This window comes from Corvus kubaryi, unplaced genomic scaffold, assembly GCF_017639235.1.
Source record: "Corvus kubaryi isolate FWS band 111438036 unplaced genomic scaffold, C.kubaryi_AGA036_p1.0 66, whole genome shotgun sequence".
NCBI lineage: Eukaryota > Metazoa > Chordata > Aves > Passeriformes > Corvidae > Corvus > Corvus kubaryi.
The window spans coordinates 21275406-21291695 of record NW_024582054.1 but is presented as its reverse complement, the minus strand read 5'-3'; the positions used below and the strand labels follow the sequence as shown (position 1 = coordinate 21291695).

The window sequence follows — 16290 nt, the reverse complement described above, 5'->3', positions numbered from 1 at the left end:
GGTTAGTGAGAGACAACTTGAAGGCCACCTCCAGCTGCACACAGGAGAAGATGAATAGCTGGAAGTAAGAGTGACCTTTGGTTGCAGCAGACCAAGCAGTCGCCAGGGTTCCTCTTAAGAGAGCTGAGGTCACCACACCACCTGTGTGGCATACTGTCAAACAATGCGTGCAGCAGCAGTGCATGTCTGCCACAGCACCCATATATCTTTGAAAGAAAACAGATCTTAAATATCAGGCCTTGATCTGGGACAAGGTGCCAAAACAACAGAATGGTATGTCTTTCACGGATGTTAGATGCCAGTCTGTGAATCAAGAGACCGTACTTCAAGTTCCTAGTTTCCCCTTCAATTACATGGAGTGTGCAGACAGATAACATATTCAGATGATGGAACAGGTCCCAAACTGCAGTCCTTGTCCTTGTCTGACTACATTGCTGCAGTCTAGGCAGCTAAACTCGCAGGAAGCTAACACTCCAAAATCAGCTTGAGGGGACAAATATTCAAAAGTTACACATTCCACACGCATGAGTGGTGCTCTGATAAAAATTACTCAATATAATAATATCCAGGAGAGGTCAGATGAGAACAAATATCTTCAGTAACTTATCTCCAACAAGGCCATAAGCAGAAGCAAAAGGAAGAATAAGAACAAGGCAAGCATGTGTAATTTTACCAACTATTTTCAGCTCAGGGAACTTCTGAGCTCAGCATGGTTTCTGTATAATTCATGACTCTCAATATATTTCTCTTCCATGTAACTGTCCATTGACCTCTGGGACTCATGTCAACCTTTAGCACAAATGGTACTTGGTAAGGAGTCACAAACTGTTGAAGAATCACTTCCCTTTACTTGCTTTGATTAGTTCCTACAAACTTAGTATGTTCTTTCCACTGGGAAGGAATGAATTACCCATCCCTGTCTGGATCACTTGTGACCTTGCAGACCTCTCTCACATTCTCACCAGTTGTTGCACTTTCAGATTGAGGAGCTCTGACTCTGTATGTGGAACTCACCTAACTATTTGATCATTCTTGAGATCATTACCTGAACTTTCTCTGATACTACAACATTCTGAGTGGGAATGGAGAACCAGAACAGCGCACAACACTCAAAGCATAAAAAGATCCTGATTGCTTGTTAGAATTCCCCAGGAAGAGTGCCCCTTCCCACCACCATATGCCTTCCCAGTCTTGAGACACAGACACGATGCAGTGCCACGCTCAAGTCAGATGACAATTACATCCCCCCAAAGAGTGGACAGAAGTTCTGATCAGTAACCCAGTACAGTAGCCTACACACACTGAAAAAGAAGGAAGACATAATTCTTTCAAAAGCATTCAACTATTTTACATACCAACATCTATGCTATACAGGATATTGGGCCACAATAAATTGCTTTGCCAGAACACTGGAAAGGATGCATAGGCTTCATGAATCCCAGCTTTTCTTGGCTTTAGGGATAATACAGCAGTTGACTACCTCTTTCTCAAAGAAGTCTCCTATCTCACAGTCTAAACTCAATGTTTGTTAAGCACATGCAATGCAGAGAGATTGAGCAAAATCAGGCAAAATGGTTTTTTGACATCTGACTTGTTGCTTCCTGCACTGTAAATCAGGAGCAATGACAGGTAAGTCAATGGCCCAGAGTATCCTTCCTATCCAAGCCTACTTATTCCTATCATCCTGCTGGTGGTAAATATGTATAAACCTAGTTTATACATACTTTTAGAACTTTATACTCTGCCACAGGGCCACTGTTCCATAAAAGTAACACCCAGGGGAGTCACATATAGAAATTTGGTACCCGAAGTATCAAGAATACACTAACTACTTCAGCCTCTGTTCAGCCAAATTAACTCTCAAATGTCTATGCATCCCTATAGAAAACTGCTTTGCAACCTTCAAGTTGTGACTTACCACATGTCAGTATGTAGAACATGAAACTCCTGAAGTTCTAGTAGTACCTCAGGGTCCAAACTTAGTAGTAAGAGTAAATTTGGACCTTTAATGGAGTGTTACGCTATCCTCTAAGTAAGCTAGTATAAAGCAAAAATCTTTATCACCGCTGCTACTACAGTAATTAAAAATACTGAAGATCTGCCACATAATATTCTTCAAAAAATTCAGTAGCAAAATCATGTGGCATTCTGCATTCACTTGGTAAGGGACAACAGAATACTAGCAAAAGGTTAAGCTTAGCTTCAAGCTTCTGCAGCTATAAGAGATAAGAAAGCCAAAAAGTGTCCATTTAGGACCTTAAGACACTTGAAAGGAAAACTAAAGATAAGATTACTACCCACAGAAAAGATGCTACTCTCAACTGAGAGTTCCAAAGGTGCTGAAAAAAACAAATTGCTGACCTGGAACAGAAACTCAGACAACAGAAATATCAGATTGACCTGAGTCTTCAGGCTCCAAGACGAGAAACTCAGATATTCCTACCACAGGATATCAGGAAAATGTTGCAGTAAAGAAAGATTTGGAGTGGTTGTACAGCACTGACTTCTACAAAGTGCATGTCAGAGTAGCTTGCTCTTTGAAAAGACAAGAATCCTCCACAGCTTAGCTGAAAGTTAGTGTTTTGTTCCAGTCACCACACTCAACATTGCAAAACAAGCAATTACATTTGAATAGTTTCAATGCCCACAAATTATATTCATTCTGAAATTCACTTCTATGTGGTACTCTGTCACAACACTCCTATTTACCTACAGTGACTTCCACTGTAGAGAAAAAACACAGACATCATAACCGATTTGGTGTTTTTTTCTAACAGCAGTCACTAATTTGACACTTCTAAGGCAAAACTATGGTAAGCTTTCAGAAATAACAAAGATAATGTAGTGTGGAGTTCCACTAAATTAACGATTTTGTGGCTATACAATGCAGAACATTCACTAATGCTTCCAATTTCTGGGTCATCGGGTTGCATTAAACTAAATCAAGATGATTTTACCAAGCACTGTAATCCAAGGTTCCTGTGTGCAATTAAGTACTCACTATATTCATAGAGCAACCAACCAGCAAGCATGCAAGAGACACGTGTGGGTTTTCTAATAATGTGGTTTTATTACATTTTTGTGAAACTGCAGGGCCTGAGGAAAGTGAAAAATTTCCTGTAGTCACAATTTGCTTTAGCAGATATACAAAACACACTGGTAAGACCACAAATGCAAGAGCAGTATCTTTGCTTCAGTTTTAAATGAGGCTTTTCTGTTTCAATGAAAAAAACCACTATTGGACTTCAAGTTAACATTTTTCTCACTTTGCCTTGTCCAAACCCTTAACTATAGCTCTAACTCAAAATACTTCTAAAAGCTAGGCAATATCTTCTATATTCAGGATTATTCCATTTCATAAACTCTTCTCTTTCAAACAAGACAAAATGCTAGAACTTGCTTGCTGTCATTAAACATACTGTTAATTTCTATTTAATGCTTCAAACCATTATATTTGGTAAAAATGTTTCTTATTTTCCTGTGGTGCAGTTTTTCTGTGAGTGTCATTGGTTTTATCATTTCTTCTTCATTGTTTGTCCAGTGATATTTTAAGCCTTGTTAAGACTCAAACAACGCATGTTCCAGTTGTACATTATCAAAACAGAAAACCATGTAGCTGCTTATGATAGAACATTCCCTGAGGATTAATTACTGTTCTGACAAATGTATCAAGCATGGAAAAGTGTGCACTTAGTGGATAAGGCAATATTTTCGCTCAGTACTTTGACAATCTACATAATGGAGTATATATGACCTTAGGTTCAATTGCTTTTTTGTTGTTCAGCTTCTCACTGATAGCTACAACAATGAACCTGAGTAATAACTAGACTGTTATTTGTACACCATGGCTTTCATCCCGGAATCTTACAAACTTTTAAAAAGTGTACACATACTGTTCTCTTTTCTACACAGCTACAGCCACACATGCCAAAGGAAAATACCTAATACAGAATGAACAGTATCTTAGATGGAAAGCTCCTAACTTGGAGTTTTCCATCTTAGTTGTCTACTGCCTCCCCTCACAGCCATGCTCTCAAAAGGCACTACCAGGAATATTTAAGATTTTACTCATAAGTTATGTGTCTAAACTTGTGCACTAGGAAAGATATGACTGTACAGACGTTTTAAGTGATGCATCAATACCAGGTATCTTCTCAACATGAGAAAAAAATGTCCAAGTCCCAAAATCACATCAAAATACTTTTCTGAGCAACACTTGCAGCAGGTTCCCATAATCTGTGTCTTTATTGTGAATGTAAAACTCAGCATTATTAAAAGGTACTGAATCGTGATCACTACTTGATTAACCAAACTACATTAAAACTGTTGATATGCCTGAAACTTGACACTGATTTCATCTTTACTTCCAAACTACTTGTGGGAAGCACAACTTTGTCCTGTTTTCACTTGTCCCTAAAGGAAGATACAGTGTCATTGTTACCTTTGTGAAGGCTCGGTAGCACAAACCACACAGTTCCACCAGGTAGGCCAGAGTGAAGACAGCATTCTGAATCACAAAACTCAGTAATTTTGAAAAAGGTTCCAGAAGACTCTGCAATGACATGTGTTACAGAAATCAATAACTCGTTGCCCAAAAAAGCAAAGAAGCATTCCAACTCTGAAAACCTGAATGGAACAGCATTATTTTTGGCTCAGAGGCTATCTGCCTGGGATTTACACTGTTTTGGTCAAACAGCTGTATCATATGCCTTCATGCTTCTGTCAGAAATTAGAAACAAAAAGGTAGAAAATAGTTTCACTTATGACATGGTGTTTATAAGAGATTCTGCATAGTTTATGCAGGAAAACCTCACTGACTTCAGTGGAATTGTACTGAAAAACATCTAAGGAAGCTCATTACCCTTTTTTAAAAAAGAAAAAAAAAGATGAGAGAAAAAAAAAAGGAGAACATCAAATCTTTAAGAAGACATACATTCACACCCACACAAGAATGTAATTCTACCCCCACTTTACTGTAACCTAGATTCCAAAGCTCTTATCATTCTCCAAACAGTATTGGACTGCACAATTTTATGCTTATATATAACACTTTCCTAGCCAGGGGATAAGAACACATTCATACAGTAGCACAGGCTGGCTAAATCCGAGGCAACAGAATTTTGTCTTCTTGGAACTTACCCTGGTGGCACTAGTGGTAGGTATCTTCAACAAGCAAATCATGATTCTTAAACTGGAGTCTAAAGAACACTGAACATATTTGAAAGCAGAAAAGAAAAAGGAAATAAGTTAGTATCTTTCTGTGCACACATCTTGCTTATAGTGGTAGCAGCTATGAATAAGTTATAGGAGAAGTCTGAAAAAATGATGATTGATTTTTAATTACTTTCTCTAAACTGGCTTATTCTTGAACACAATCATACCCAATCACACCCCTTCAGGGGTAACATACACAGCATAGGTACGCATCATCTACCTAATTTTGTATTTCTGTGCTTGTCCTGGTCTCTGATATTTTCCCTCACATCTCAAGACAACTCACAACATCTAACATTGGAATATGCCCTGGCAGCAGCTGTTTCAGATTCCTTAAGCTGTTCCTTATGATGTAATCTTTATTTCGAATAAATCATACAGGTTACAGCACTGAATGGACTTTTCAGGATCAGTCCACTGTCTTGCCTCACCCCTGCTGTAAACATCTAGAATATGAAAGTGTCCCCTATGACCCTAAAGAAGAGAACAGGAGATTGAAAGCTCAGGAGCAAGCAATTGCTTTTCTTGTATCACTAATAATTCCTCCCATGAATAAAAGGCAAATCAGAGTAAACACTCCACCTAAAGGTTCCGTGAATGGCGGATATGCAGTTGGAATCACTAAGATCCAATTAATTTCTTTTTATTTATTTCAGTTATACAAGATGCAGCAGGTTGGGGTGACTAGTGCACAGAGGGAATGGTTATTGCCTGTTTGACTTAGTAAGTGCTGAAGGATAATGTCACAATTTACCAAAATCTGAAGAGGTTTCAAGATCTGACTACTGCATAATAGAGCCAAGGAATTTAGTATTGTTCATGTAGCTGGGTAGTGACACCCAATTTAAAAGACAATTTTATCAGTCACAGATTTAGATTTTGGATCCCTCAGCCCATACTGAACAACACTGCTTTGTATAGAAGAAATTACCACTGGGCTTATTCACACCATAGGAAATAGAGTAAGGGCATCAGAACTCCATGTTTACTGGAAAGACTCAAAAGTTTTTATTATGTTTGCTGAAACGATATCTGGAAATATACACACCAGGAGATAAGATCCTGCTGTATCTCCTCCGAGCTCTCAGAAATCAGAGCCCAAAGCTTCTGGATTCAGTTTCCTTTACAATATTCTATTACAATAAGGACTACAACCTGGTCAGCCAAACAGGCTAGGCCCAATTCCCAGTAGTCTCAGTTGTTTCTGCCTGTCTGACTACTGTGTACTTTTAGCAAATTAATTAGGTGGTGCTGCTCTTCTTGAGAGTTTTATTTAGTTTTAACAGTTAAAACTAAATTTAGATAGATTTTCATGGTTTAAATACTGACTCTCTCAAACGCAGTATTCTAATCTGACAGGGCGTAGAAAGCAGATAGGAAAAATGCCAAGAAAGAAGTGACAAGTACCCCTTTCAGAGTTGCTGTTGTTATCCAAGGAAAACATAATTAATAGGATGGATCAGAGATACAATAAATCACAAGAATAATTCACACGAACCCACTCTGATTGGTTATCCACAATTTTCCCACTGTTTCAATACATCCTGACCAATGGCAATATAGCTTGCTTCAGATGTCCATACATCATACCTTAAGAGGCAAAACACATGGGAGTTTAGTAAGGAAGGTCTGAAACTGATTACTAATTGTGGTCCAGAGGTTGCTGGGCGAATCCATTGGCAAGGCTTCCATGAAGGTAGCAATGTTTTCCAAACAGCGTAGCATTGCACCCCCTGCTGGCAAATTCTTTTTGTTGTTTAAACCCTGGGAAACAAAGCGATAACTGTGAACAATCACACCCGTGCAGAAGTGGTCCCTTACACAGTATTTGAAAGTGCTGAAGTTAATTTGTTGAGAGGAAATACTGCGTATTTTCTCTATGATGCTAATGATAGTGTTGTGCTGGGAAGCTGAACTGAGTATGTGATAGTTAGTCCAGCAGTTCCTAAAGTACTGACCAAAAGATTTTGAGCCAAAATGTTATATAAGCAGGGTCCTAACTCATAATCTGCTTAGACTGGCATGGAAGTAGAAAAAGCAAAACTCAAAGTATTCAGCAGCAGATTGCTCATGTTTTCTTTTAGACAGTTTTAAAGATATGTTCACTAATGTTCAGTAGACCGTGTGTGCTTTCGTGGCTTCTGTCCTAGAGTGAGGCCTGAAAAGACATGAGCAGTTTTAAAGTGATGTCAACATCTTGTATGAAGCAATTGCCATGTTCTTGGAAAAGCAGGATACATGCAAGTGACTAGTTCTAGCAGGAGGAAAAATGGTACAGTAGAAATAAGCCAACTGCATAGAAGGCAGTCAAAGGCAGGCAATAGAGTTTTGGAATACTTAAGAGAAACTGTCATCAGATAAAATGAAGAGGGGGAACTGAGATGTATAAGCAGAAATGTTCCTGAAAACAAAAAATAGAAAGGAATGGGACACACTACTTGTGGTGAGGACAGCCTAATTATTTCCAAGGAGCACAAAACAAAAATTCACAGTGTTTTTGATGAAACAAGTTTGAACTCAAATGAGGAAAAATGATCCTGATAATGCTAATAAAATTAGCATCATTAACATAGTCAATTGTCAACATACCTCTAACAGCTGGCTCAGAGCAGCGATGGAACTCAGCTCACTGAAGTCCATCAGAGACATGGCTAAAGTCCGTAAAAAGCTTCCATCTGAAATTTGAATGACATTTTTGCACTGGCTGTTCATACAGAGGAAACCAAGGGTCAAAAATGAATTCAGGTATTGCACATTACCTTTAATAATGCTCTGGAAGAGCTGAGGGAAGATGCCATTGGGAGCCAGCTGATGGAACACACAACGGAGGAACTGCTTGGCCACACCTGCAGCATTTCCAGGGATCATCATGCTGAAATGAAGGGAAAAGAAGAGAAGAAAAAAAATTGCACTGCAGATGAAACACTTGTCAAAGCTGACTACACGGAGAAAATAAAGATGATGCTATTCTTTTTAATTATGGAAGTGTTCAGTTATGAGTGAGATAGTCAAAAACAGAACTGTCCTGATCCTGAAAAAAAGTTTGTTGATTTTATGACTTCAGCTCAACTATGAAGAGATAAAAAAGTTACATACACATACTTAAAGTATTTGCCCCAATAAATAGTTGTATTTTTTCTGATTCTCCACGTATTTTTATTTGTGAATCATCTGAATTTGAAATATAATCCTGCTCACACCTTGTGTATTCCAGTGACACAGAATAAGGTTCTTGGCTTTATCATAAAACACATGAACAACAGGTAAACAAAAACATTACAATATCCATTTGCCTCTTGCAGTTTCCTTCAAGAGATGAAGTACTCCCTAATCACTCATAAATGAATGCTTTCATTTTAAAAGCCTAAGTATTATCTATTTACTCATAAACTGCACATCTTAACGTGCTTTACAGCTTCTCAAAATGAATTTATCCTATTCAGCATCTGATTTACATAATGAGGCAACACTACCAGGGATTCTCCATGGCCAAGGATGATTCACTTGATTGGAGATAGTTTATCAAGACAAATACTGAACACAGAATCAGTTAGAAAAAGCTGCACTGAAATTGCAAAGGCAAGACAGCATGTGAATCCAATTTTTTCCAGGTTTAACATATATGAATATGGGCTCCTGTTCATCTCCAGAAAACACAGGATATTTGAAATAAGCGGAAAAGGCAGGTTTTTTCTTTTACTCAGAAATTTTAAATAACATTTTTAAAAACTTAAATTTATTTGATTACAGGGTCAGGGAAGATGATGGTTTAGATTGATTGTTTCTTTTTTTATCAAGGTATCCTTTGCTACCATACCTTTCTGCTTGATTAGAAAAACTGGTACTTGATGCCAACCTGGAATAAAAATTAAAAAGAAATTGAAGCTCATATGCTTTTTTCTGTGTGTTTCACTTTTTAAGTAAGCCAATAAAGTACCATTTTAAACAAATAATAAACAACAATTTTAGAGAACATTTAAAATGTTATCATAAGGATCTTCTGAAGAGCACCTAAATTCAGAAAAACCATGTTTGCATGACGTAAACTCTATTCTCACTCTATTCTAAACTCTTGCAGTCTCACTAATGCTCAACTGCTCTAAAGACAAATCTTGCCTCCCTCTAGTAGCACAAAGATAATGAAGTAATGTTTTTGCCCTACAGCACATCATGGATAACTAAGTTTTTTTAGAGGGAAAAAAAGTTTGCCAGAAGCTGCCTACAGACTGAATTGTTTCTGATTAACGCAGCAACACAGACTAAGCAAAAATTCTTTGCTTGGCAGTCTAAAGTGAGGCTTCTAGTTCCAGATTTTGGCACCTAAATAACTAGCCTAATTTCAAAAACACTAATTACCTACTAGCTCTTCCAAAGTCAAATGGGAAATGGTGTGTTCTCAAAAATTAGGTCATTTATTTTAGTACCTAAATATAGACTTTAAAGCCAAATACGAGCACTCATGGTGAAAATACTGAACACAATCTTAAAGTAAAATCATGGTACTTCAATATGCAGGACATGTAAATGAATAGAATCAGGGCTTAGAATATCAAAGCAAAACATCCTTAATACCAAAAGCCACCAAAAAGCTGTACACTGTAAAGCCATTATAAGGATGGACACTGGAGGCATCTCTTTCTAATATACAAAATACCACCAAATTTTTACTTTAATTTGCTGCAAATCAATATTTCAGATGTTATAAATTGATAAATCTAAGTGAAAATTTCATAGAGCTACGCTATTTTATATCTAATCTTCAATGCTTTTCTTTGATTCATGATCCTTTTATCCTGTTGCTCATCCTTGGTCACCCCCTGCTCTGAAGACAGTTTAATCAACACCATAAAATCCAAAAAGGACCCTAAGGCAGCTCAGTCAAACGCAACAGCATGAACCAAAATTACAATGATTTTAATGAATTATGCATGAGAAACTGGGAACACAGCATACTTCCAACAATGCAATAATCTCAAACTTGATGGTGCAGGGGATTAAAGATCATGTTATTCTCAGTTGTTCTAGCATAAATCAGAAAAACACATTAAGAGTTCCCAACTCCACTATTAAGAGGAATCCACACTAAAATACAACATATTATTTCTGGTGTGCAAAGCTAATTCTGGGTGAGAAAGGTCTGAAGCTACCATCAAGCAATACAGACCTTTATTCTGGAATAACTGTAGCATCACCTTACATTAAGGCATGCAAGGATTTCTGCAGAACACGAGACCAATCACATGCTCAATGGACTTGATACCTGTTTTCAAAAATCTGTTGAAGTACAGAAACACAACAACGTAAAATCTTTTTTCTAAAAGAAATCAAAGTCTAATGTTTTTCTCTCCTTTTGAATGTGATAATGCAAGCATGGCTTTTGTGACAAACAAAACACTAGGTTTCTAACTTTGGAAAAACTTCACAAGACATGAACTACAGTAAACACTTGGGAACATCTGAAACTTCCTGAAATGTGCAGTTTGTATATATTTATCATTACTACCCTAAATATTTTATTACACAAATGCCATGAATCCTCATCATCACCTCCACTTTGCAGACCACAAAGCAGAACAGGAAATGGATGTGTTCAAATCTGTACACGTTAGGAACAGAAGTTAAGCTTTTCACAGCTCCTCACTAACTCAAGTCTAAATCTAACTTTCAAACACAGCTTTAATGCTTGGAAAGCTAAATCTCACTGGAAATCAGTTAAATAAGAATCAGCAAGTCAAAAATCTTGATTCAGGAACCAGATCATAAACTTAAATGCATGTCAGAGTCTTCGAAACGGTTCAATCTTTAATTGTCAGTAACTTGAATCCAGAATTTTTTTCCCTTCTGAAAATCACAATAGGTGCTTATCTGTGCCTGTGGGTACCCAAATAACTTTTGAAAATATTTCTGTGTGTTTTTTAGGTATTCTGAAAGACCTTGGACTTCCTAACTCCTTATTTCTTATTCTATGGATGAAAGAAAGTAGTAGCTCTTTCTGTAAGAACAAAAAAGCAAGAAGTCTAACTGATTTTCACTTCTGCTGTTAGATGGGTAATTGGAGGTAGTGATATGGCACTGCGTGATGAAAGACAGAGCAAGGTATATATATGAGGCACCTGACTGCCTCTCTGCTTATATATACTACTTATTTTGCATATTTTCAAAGTAGTTCCTTTGTGGGGAGCCCAGAACTGGACCTAGAATTCGCCAGAAATTGCAACCAGCAGGAACAAGACAGGACATTTACCAGGAATACCCCACGTTGCACTGTTACCTGTTGCTCTAAAACAATCAGCTGTCTCACTCTAAAGATGCAGCATTTCCCCCTCAAAACACAGAAAAAGGTAGCCCACTTATCCTTTGATAATTCATTTTCCAAATGATTCACTTTCTGTGGCTGTAGTACTGCTGTATTTACAAGAGTCACACAGAATGGCCAGCAGCCGTCTAGATCAGAAATTTTGCCTCCATCAGAGTTAATTAGCAGTCCCAGCAGGGAACTGCAGCCTTGCAATTAATGGAAATGGAGGACTTGAAGAGCTGCTGTGTTTAAATGGAATTGGGAGGTAGTGGAGAAAGAGGGCTGTGGAGAGCCATGCCCCTGCAGAAGCCACAGTCAAGCAATTTGAACTTCAGTCACCAAAAAGAATGTGGAGGAGGAGAGCTGGACATCGTTTCTGCATGTCTAGAGCTGCTCAGAAACTTATTCTGGAACACCCCATCACATCCATCCCACCTCTGAGGCAAGAAGTTCGGGAAGTGGCCAAGACAGCAACCACACGTAATTCCGTAGTAATGATACACTTTAATTATCCCATGCACACTGGGTAAAAGTAACAAGAGAAAAATAACGGACACCAAATGTTCAAGACTTTCTCAGAGACAATTCCAAACAGCTGGTTTGGAAGCCCTCATAAGGCGATGTAAATTTTTACCTAGCATGCAAAATATGGTTGAAAAGCCTGAAGAGCCTCAGGTATGCTAATGAATGATCATATCTAGGAGTCAACAGTCCTCCAGGAGCAAAGTTCAGAACAGCTGACCACATTTGTGCACAACTTCTATAGCAGGAACCACATAAAAGTGAAAAATTCTGTCAAAGCAGCAACAAGGGGAAGCCAAGAGAATTCAATTTTTGTAAGAGGCACAGAAGCTGTTTAAGAGCATTACACTGGAAACACAGGGCCAAAGTACTCCAGTTGTTAAGAAAAAAAGACTTCAAGAGAGCAGAAGAAAATAAAGTGAGGGAGGTTATTAAAAAAAAGAAGGCTTCTTTCAAAAAGGTGAGGTCCTGTCTCAAATGAAAAGTAGAAAAGAGCATAAATTCTGACAAATAGTATGCAAAAAACACATGAAGGCAGGCCAAAAAACACCAGTTCAAGGAGCAACTATCAGGAGGAATAAAAACTAACAGAAATTTTTTCTTCACATAAAAAAAGATGAAGAAGCACACCAATTGCTGCACCAATTGCTGTTCAGATAATAAACTGGGTAGTAAATAAAAAGGGTACTGTAGAAAATCTGAATTTACTCTTTACATCACTGCTTACAGTGGGACAAGCTGAGGAGATTCCTGAGCTGGAATTTCCCTTTGGAGAGTAAAAGGGGAGAACATCAAAGGAGCTGCCAAAAATTGAACTGACAGTGGAAGAAGTTACATAAGAAATTCATAAAACGATGAGTAACAAAGACGCAAGACAGAACCAGATGTTATTCACTTAAGAGTTCTAAAATACACACCTTTGTATACTGAAGTTTATATAAACCCAACTCCAGGCACAAAATTCTTTCAATTTCATTGGAGAAAAGGAAGTCCTGAATTTACCTTCCTACAGACTGCATGATGTCCAACAGCAGAGGAGCAGCCAAGTCTGGACTGAGGTGAATGAAGGTTGAGAGCACAACTATGGCCAGGCCTAGTGTTTCTTCATCATATTCTTCAAGAACAGCCCCACAGTCATGGCACCTGCAAGGAACAGTTTTTAAACCTGATGTTAACAGATATAAAACAGAGCATTACCATACATAGATCTGTGTATAATTATGTCTTTTAAAAGTATTATTACTTACTTCATTCTATTCCACATTTATGTAGAAAGATAATATAATTGTGATCTTTCTATAATTAGTAACAGCCCATAGCTTTCAAACATTAATAAAACTTCTCACTGGCTACACTGGCTGTTTCTTTAGTGACAAATGAAAGAGGGCCACAGGGCATGACTTGTTTTGAGTCCTTCATTGGTAATTGTATTCCAGCTCCCTCACTGTATTGGAGTGCTTCAGTTTGCACTATCCAAGAGAAGTCTGCAGCAGTGAAGACTGGCCCTCAGCAGTGTGAGCACATGCCAATTTATGCAGCTTGGGCTGAGTCCCAGCACTCTTCTATTTAGCACCATAGACACAAACAATGACACTCACAGATGATCTTAAAGAGATGGAACAATTTCACATTGCCCTTCCTGTCAGTCATGAATTATGAATAACAAATTATACAATTAGAAAACAGTGATCTGATTGGTTCCCACAGCAGCTACAGCCATTAAGAAATAAATGAAAAGACCTCTCAGAACCTTAGATTTCAGAAAAGTCTCCCTTCCCAGGGCAGATTTGCTGCTGAGTCACTTATCCTTCCTGAAATGCTCAAAGACAACTGATGAAGGTCTGAAAGGGCTCCAAAATGTCTAATATAAAGGGGATGTCAGATTTGGGAGAGATGAGACAGGCTTTCACAACCTATGAAAAAGGCAAACCAATGTGGGAAATTGGCTTATCTCAGCCTAGTAGGAAGGCTTGCTTAATTTAATCAATCAGCTGCTAATGACTCCAGCAGATTGTGAGATTTTAACTGAATGGAATTGAGCAGGCAATTTTCTTGCCTTTTTTACTGAACATAAAGAAAATATGCCAACAAAGTCATGGAAGTCAAGCTCAGCTGGTCTGTATGTTAATAGGCAGTGCTTGAGCTTTGGTGAAATGGCCAAGGGAAGTGCCACAGACCAGACTAACTTCTGGGATGCTTCACTTTGTAACACAATAAGGTCCACTAGCAGTGACAGCCTGCACAATGGCCCTGTCTTTCTCCAGTGGTCATCCTTGCATGTCTGTCTACTGGACTGAGCACACACAGGAACTTGTGGTTTCTCATCCTAAGTTTTGAACAAACCAAGGCATGGCTCCCTGCTGACTGCTTTACTTCTCTATTAAATGAGTACTCTTCTGTTTAACACTCCCTTTACAGGCATTTTAACCAAACAGTACAGGTTTGCAAAAGCTTTGAGGATCAGTGAGTATCAGGATTAAAAATGCTATGTAGATTACACATGACACATCAACAGCTACTGATTTCAACAGAAACCCAAAGGAATTTTTAAGTAGAACTTTTTTTCCCCCTAAGACAAAAGAGGTTTCTGATGGATCACAAGGAACCCCTGATTTAAAATAAGATGGAAAGTGCTTCCCCTGCCCTCTGTGCACACACAATAGCCTGAGTCATCATTTCACCTGTGCACAATCATCCAGGCCCTACTGAATTGAAAACACATCTTGCTAGCAGTATTTAAAAAATATTTACCTTGGGGTAAAAAAAAAAAAAAAAGAATTAAAAAACTTGACATAGAGATAAATGATAGAATGGACTCTGTATTTGCAAAAAGTATGTCTATACTTTACTTGATATATTTGAAGTTCAACTAGTTCTTTGAAAGGAGAGAAAGAAAACCACTTACTTGTCAGTCATCAGAATGGGCTGGTCATCAGCAAATTCTTCTGGTGCAGGTACAAACATACTGACTATACTGGGTGCTGACAGCAAACTAGATTTTGTAGCACCTTAAGGCAAGTAGGGAAAAAAAAAATTAAAAAGGAAAGAATCATCAAACAGAAATCCAAAATGCTTGATGAGCAGACTTCTAAAGAATAGCCATAATGGCTTTACTGTGCCTAGAAATAAGGAATAAATTGTATCTATAAAAAGACATATAAGCACATTCCTTGCTTCTGCCAGATTATTCCAATTACCTAGGACTATCAATTAAAAATAGATAAATCCTAGGGGAAAAAAGATAACATAAACTAAAAATTCCAGGAAATTTGATGCAATTGTATCTATCAGGGAGAGAGGATGATTCTACAGTTGCTATGAGATTGGACATCAGAAGATTTGCAATATTCCCCCATACATTTTGGGAATTAACTTCCCATAGTTCTCAGTGATACGAAGAAGGAATTAAGTTTGTATGTCTCAACACCAGATCATCAATCTATTCATACTGTCCCTAACAGAGCCACAGGAGAGAAATCAGTAAAGGACAGAGAGAAGAAATAATTCATAAGGAATTCAGAACATTGGAGGGCTGATCATTAGAAATGCTTTCCACTGGAAGTCCTCAAAAGTATCTTTATTCTTCAAAGCTGAGTTTTTCAGCTGAGAGCACACTGTGATCATGCCAACATATGGGGCTCCCTTTGCCCTTGGCACTTTTTGTGCACCCAAATTTCTGATAGATGCTTACTTCAGTAGGAGAAGTTATGTATTATGGAAGATCCAAACTTTTGGCTTCTCCAAGTTCTGCTTTCCCAAATTACAGTTTAAGAAATCCATTGCAAATTTTCTCTCTGGTTGCTTCAATCTGTCAATTCAGATTTAATGTTAACATTAGCCTGTTCTGATAACATTTAACTGCAGAAACAGGAGGAAGCTGCTCTGTGTAAGATTTAGATGGAATTTACTATGACATAATCCTGGTTACTGCAGGAAAAGCAAATTTAACATCAGCTCTCAGGCAAAATAAGCTAGGAAGCTCCCACAATTTCTGAACTCAAAATAAGTGGAGTGAAACAAGAATAAGGTAGGTTTTAAACAACCCATTTTACTAAGCATGGAAGGAAACATTACTTTTATATCCACAGTTCAGGACTTTGTAGTTGCTCCCTAAGGTTTTACTGGATATGAGCAGACACTTCAGGAAGGCTAGGATACTGCAGTAATGTAGAACGACATCCAGAATGCAGGGGATAGGTATAGATTTTGTAGCCAGGTTTTTCTTCCCCTCTCAGGTGCATAAAGATCCCTCTGCC

At 38.0% G+C, this 16290-nt stretch overlaps 1 protein-coding gene across 14 annotated transcripts in view; it reads right to left on the bottom strand.

Moving 5' to 3' along the window:
- The window catches only part of UNC79 (unc-79 homolog, NALCN channel complex subunit), a 107378-nt gene that overhangs the window by 23371 nt on the left and 67717 nt on the right, over positions 1-16290 (bottom strand). For all 14 annotated transcript variants that reach the window (XM_042047455.1, XM_042047456.1, XM_042047466.1 and 11 more), the window contains 8 exons: positions 14940-15042; positions 13037-13177; positions 9032-9070; positions 7974-8086; positions 7804-7889; positions 6805-6978; positions 5140-5208; positions 4442-4552 (listed from right to left, as the gene is read on the bottom strand). In XM_042047455.1, coding sequence (XP_041903389.1) covers positions 4442-4552; positions 5140-5208; positions 6805-6978; positions 7804-7889; positions 7974-8086; positions 9032-9070; positions 13037-13177; positions 14940-15042 — 836 coding nt within the window. The remainder of the gene's footprint in view (positions 1-4441; positions 4553-5139; positions 5209-6804; positions 6979-7803; positions 7890-7973; positions 8087-9031; positions 9071-13036; positions 13178-14939; positions 15043-16290) is intronic.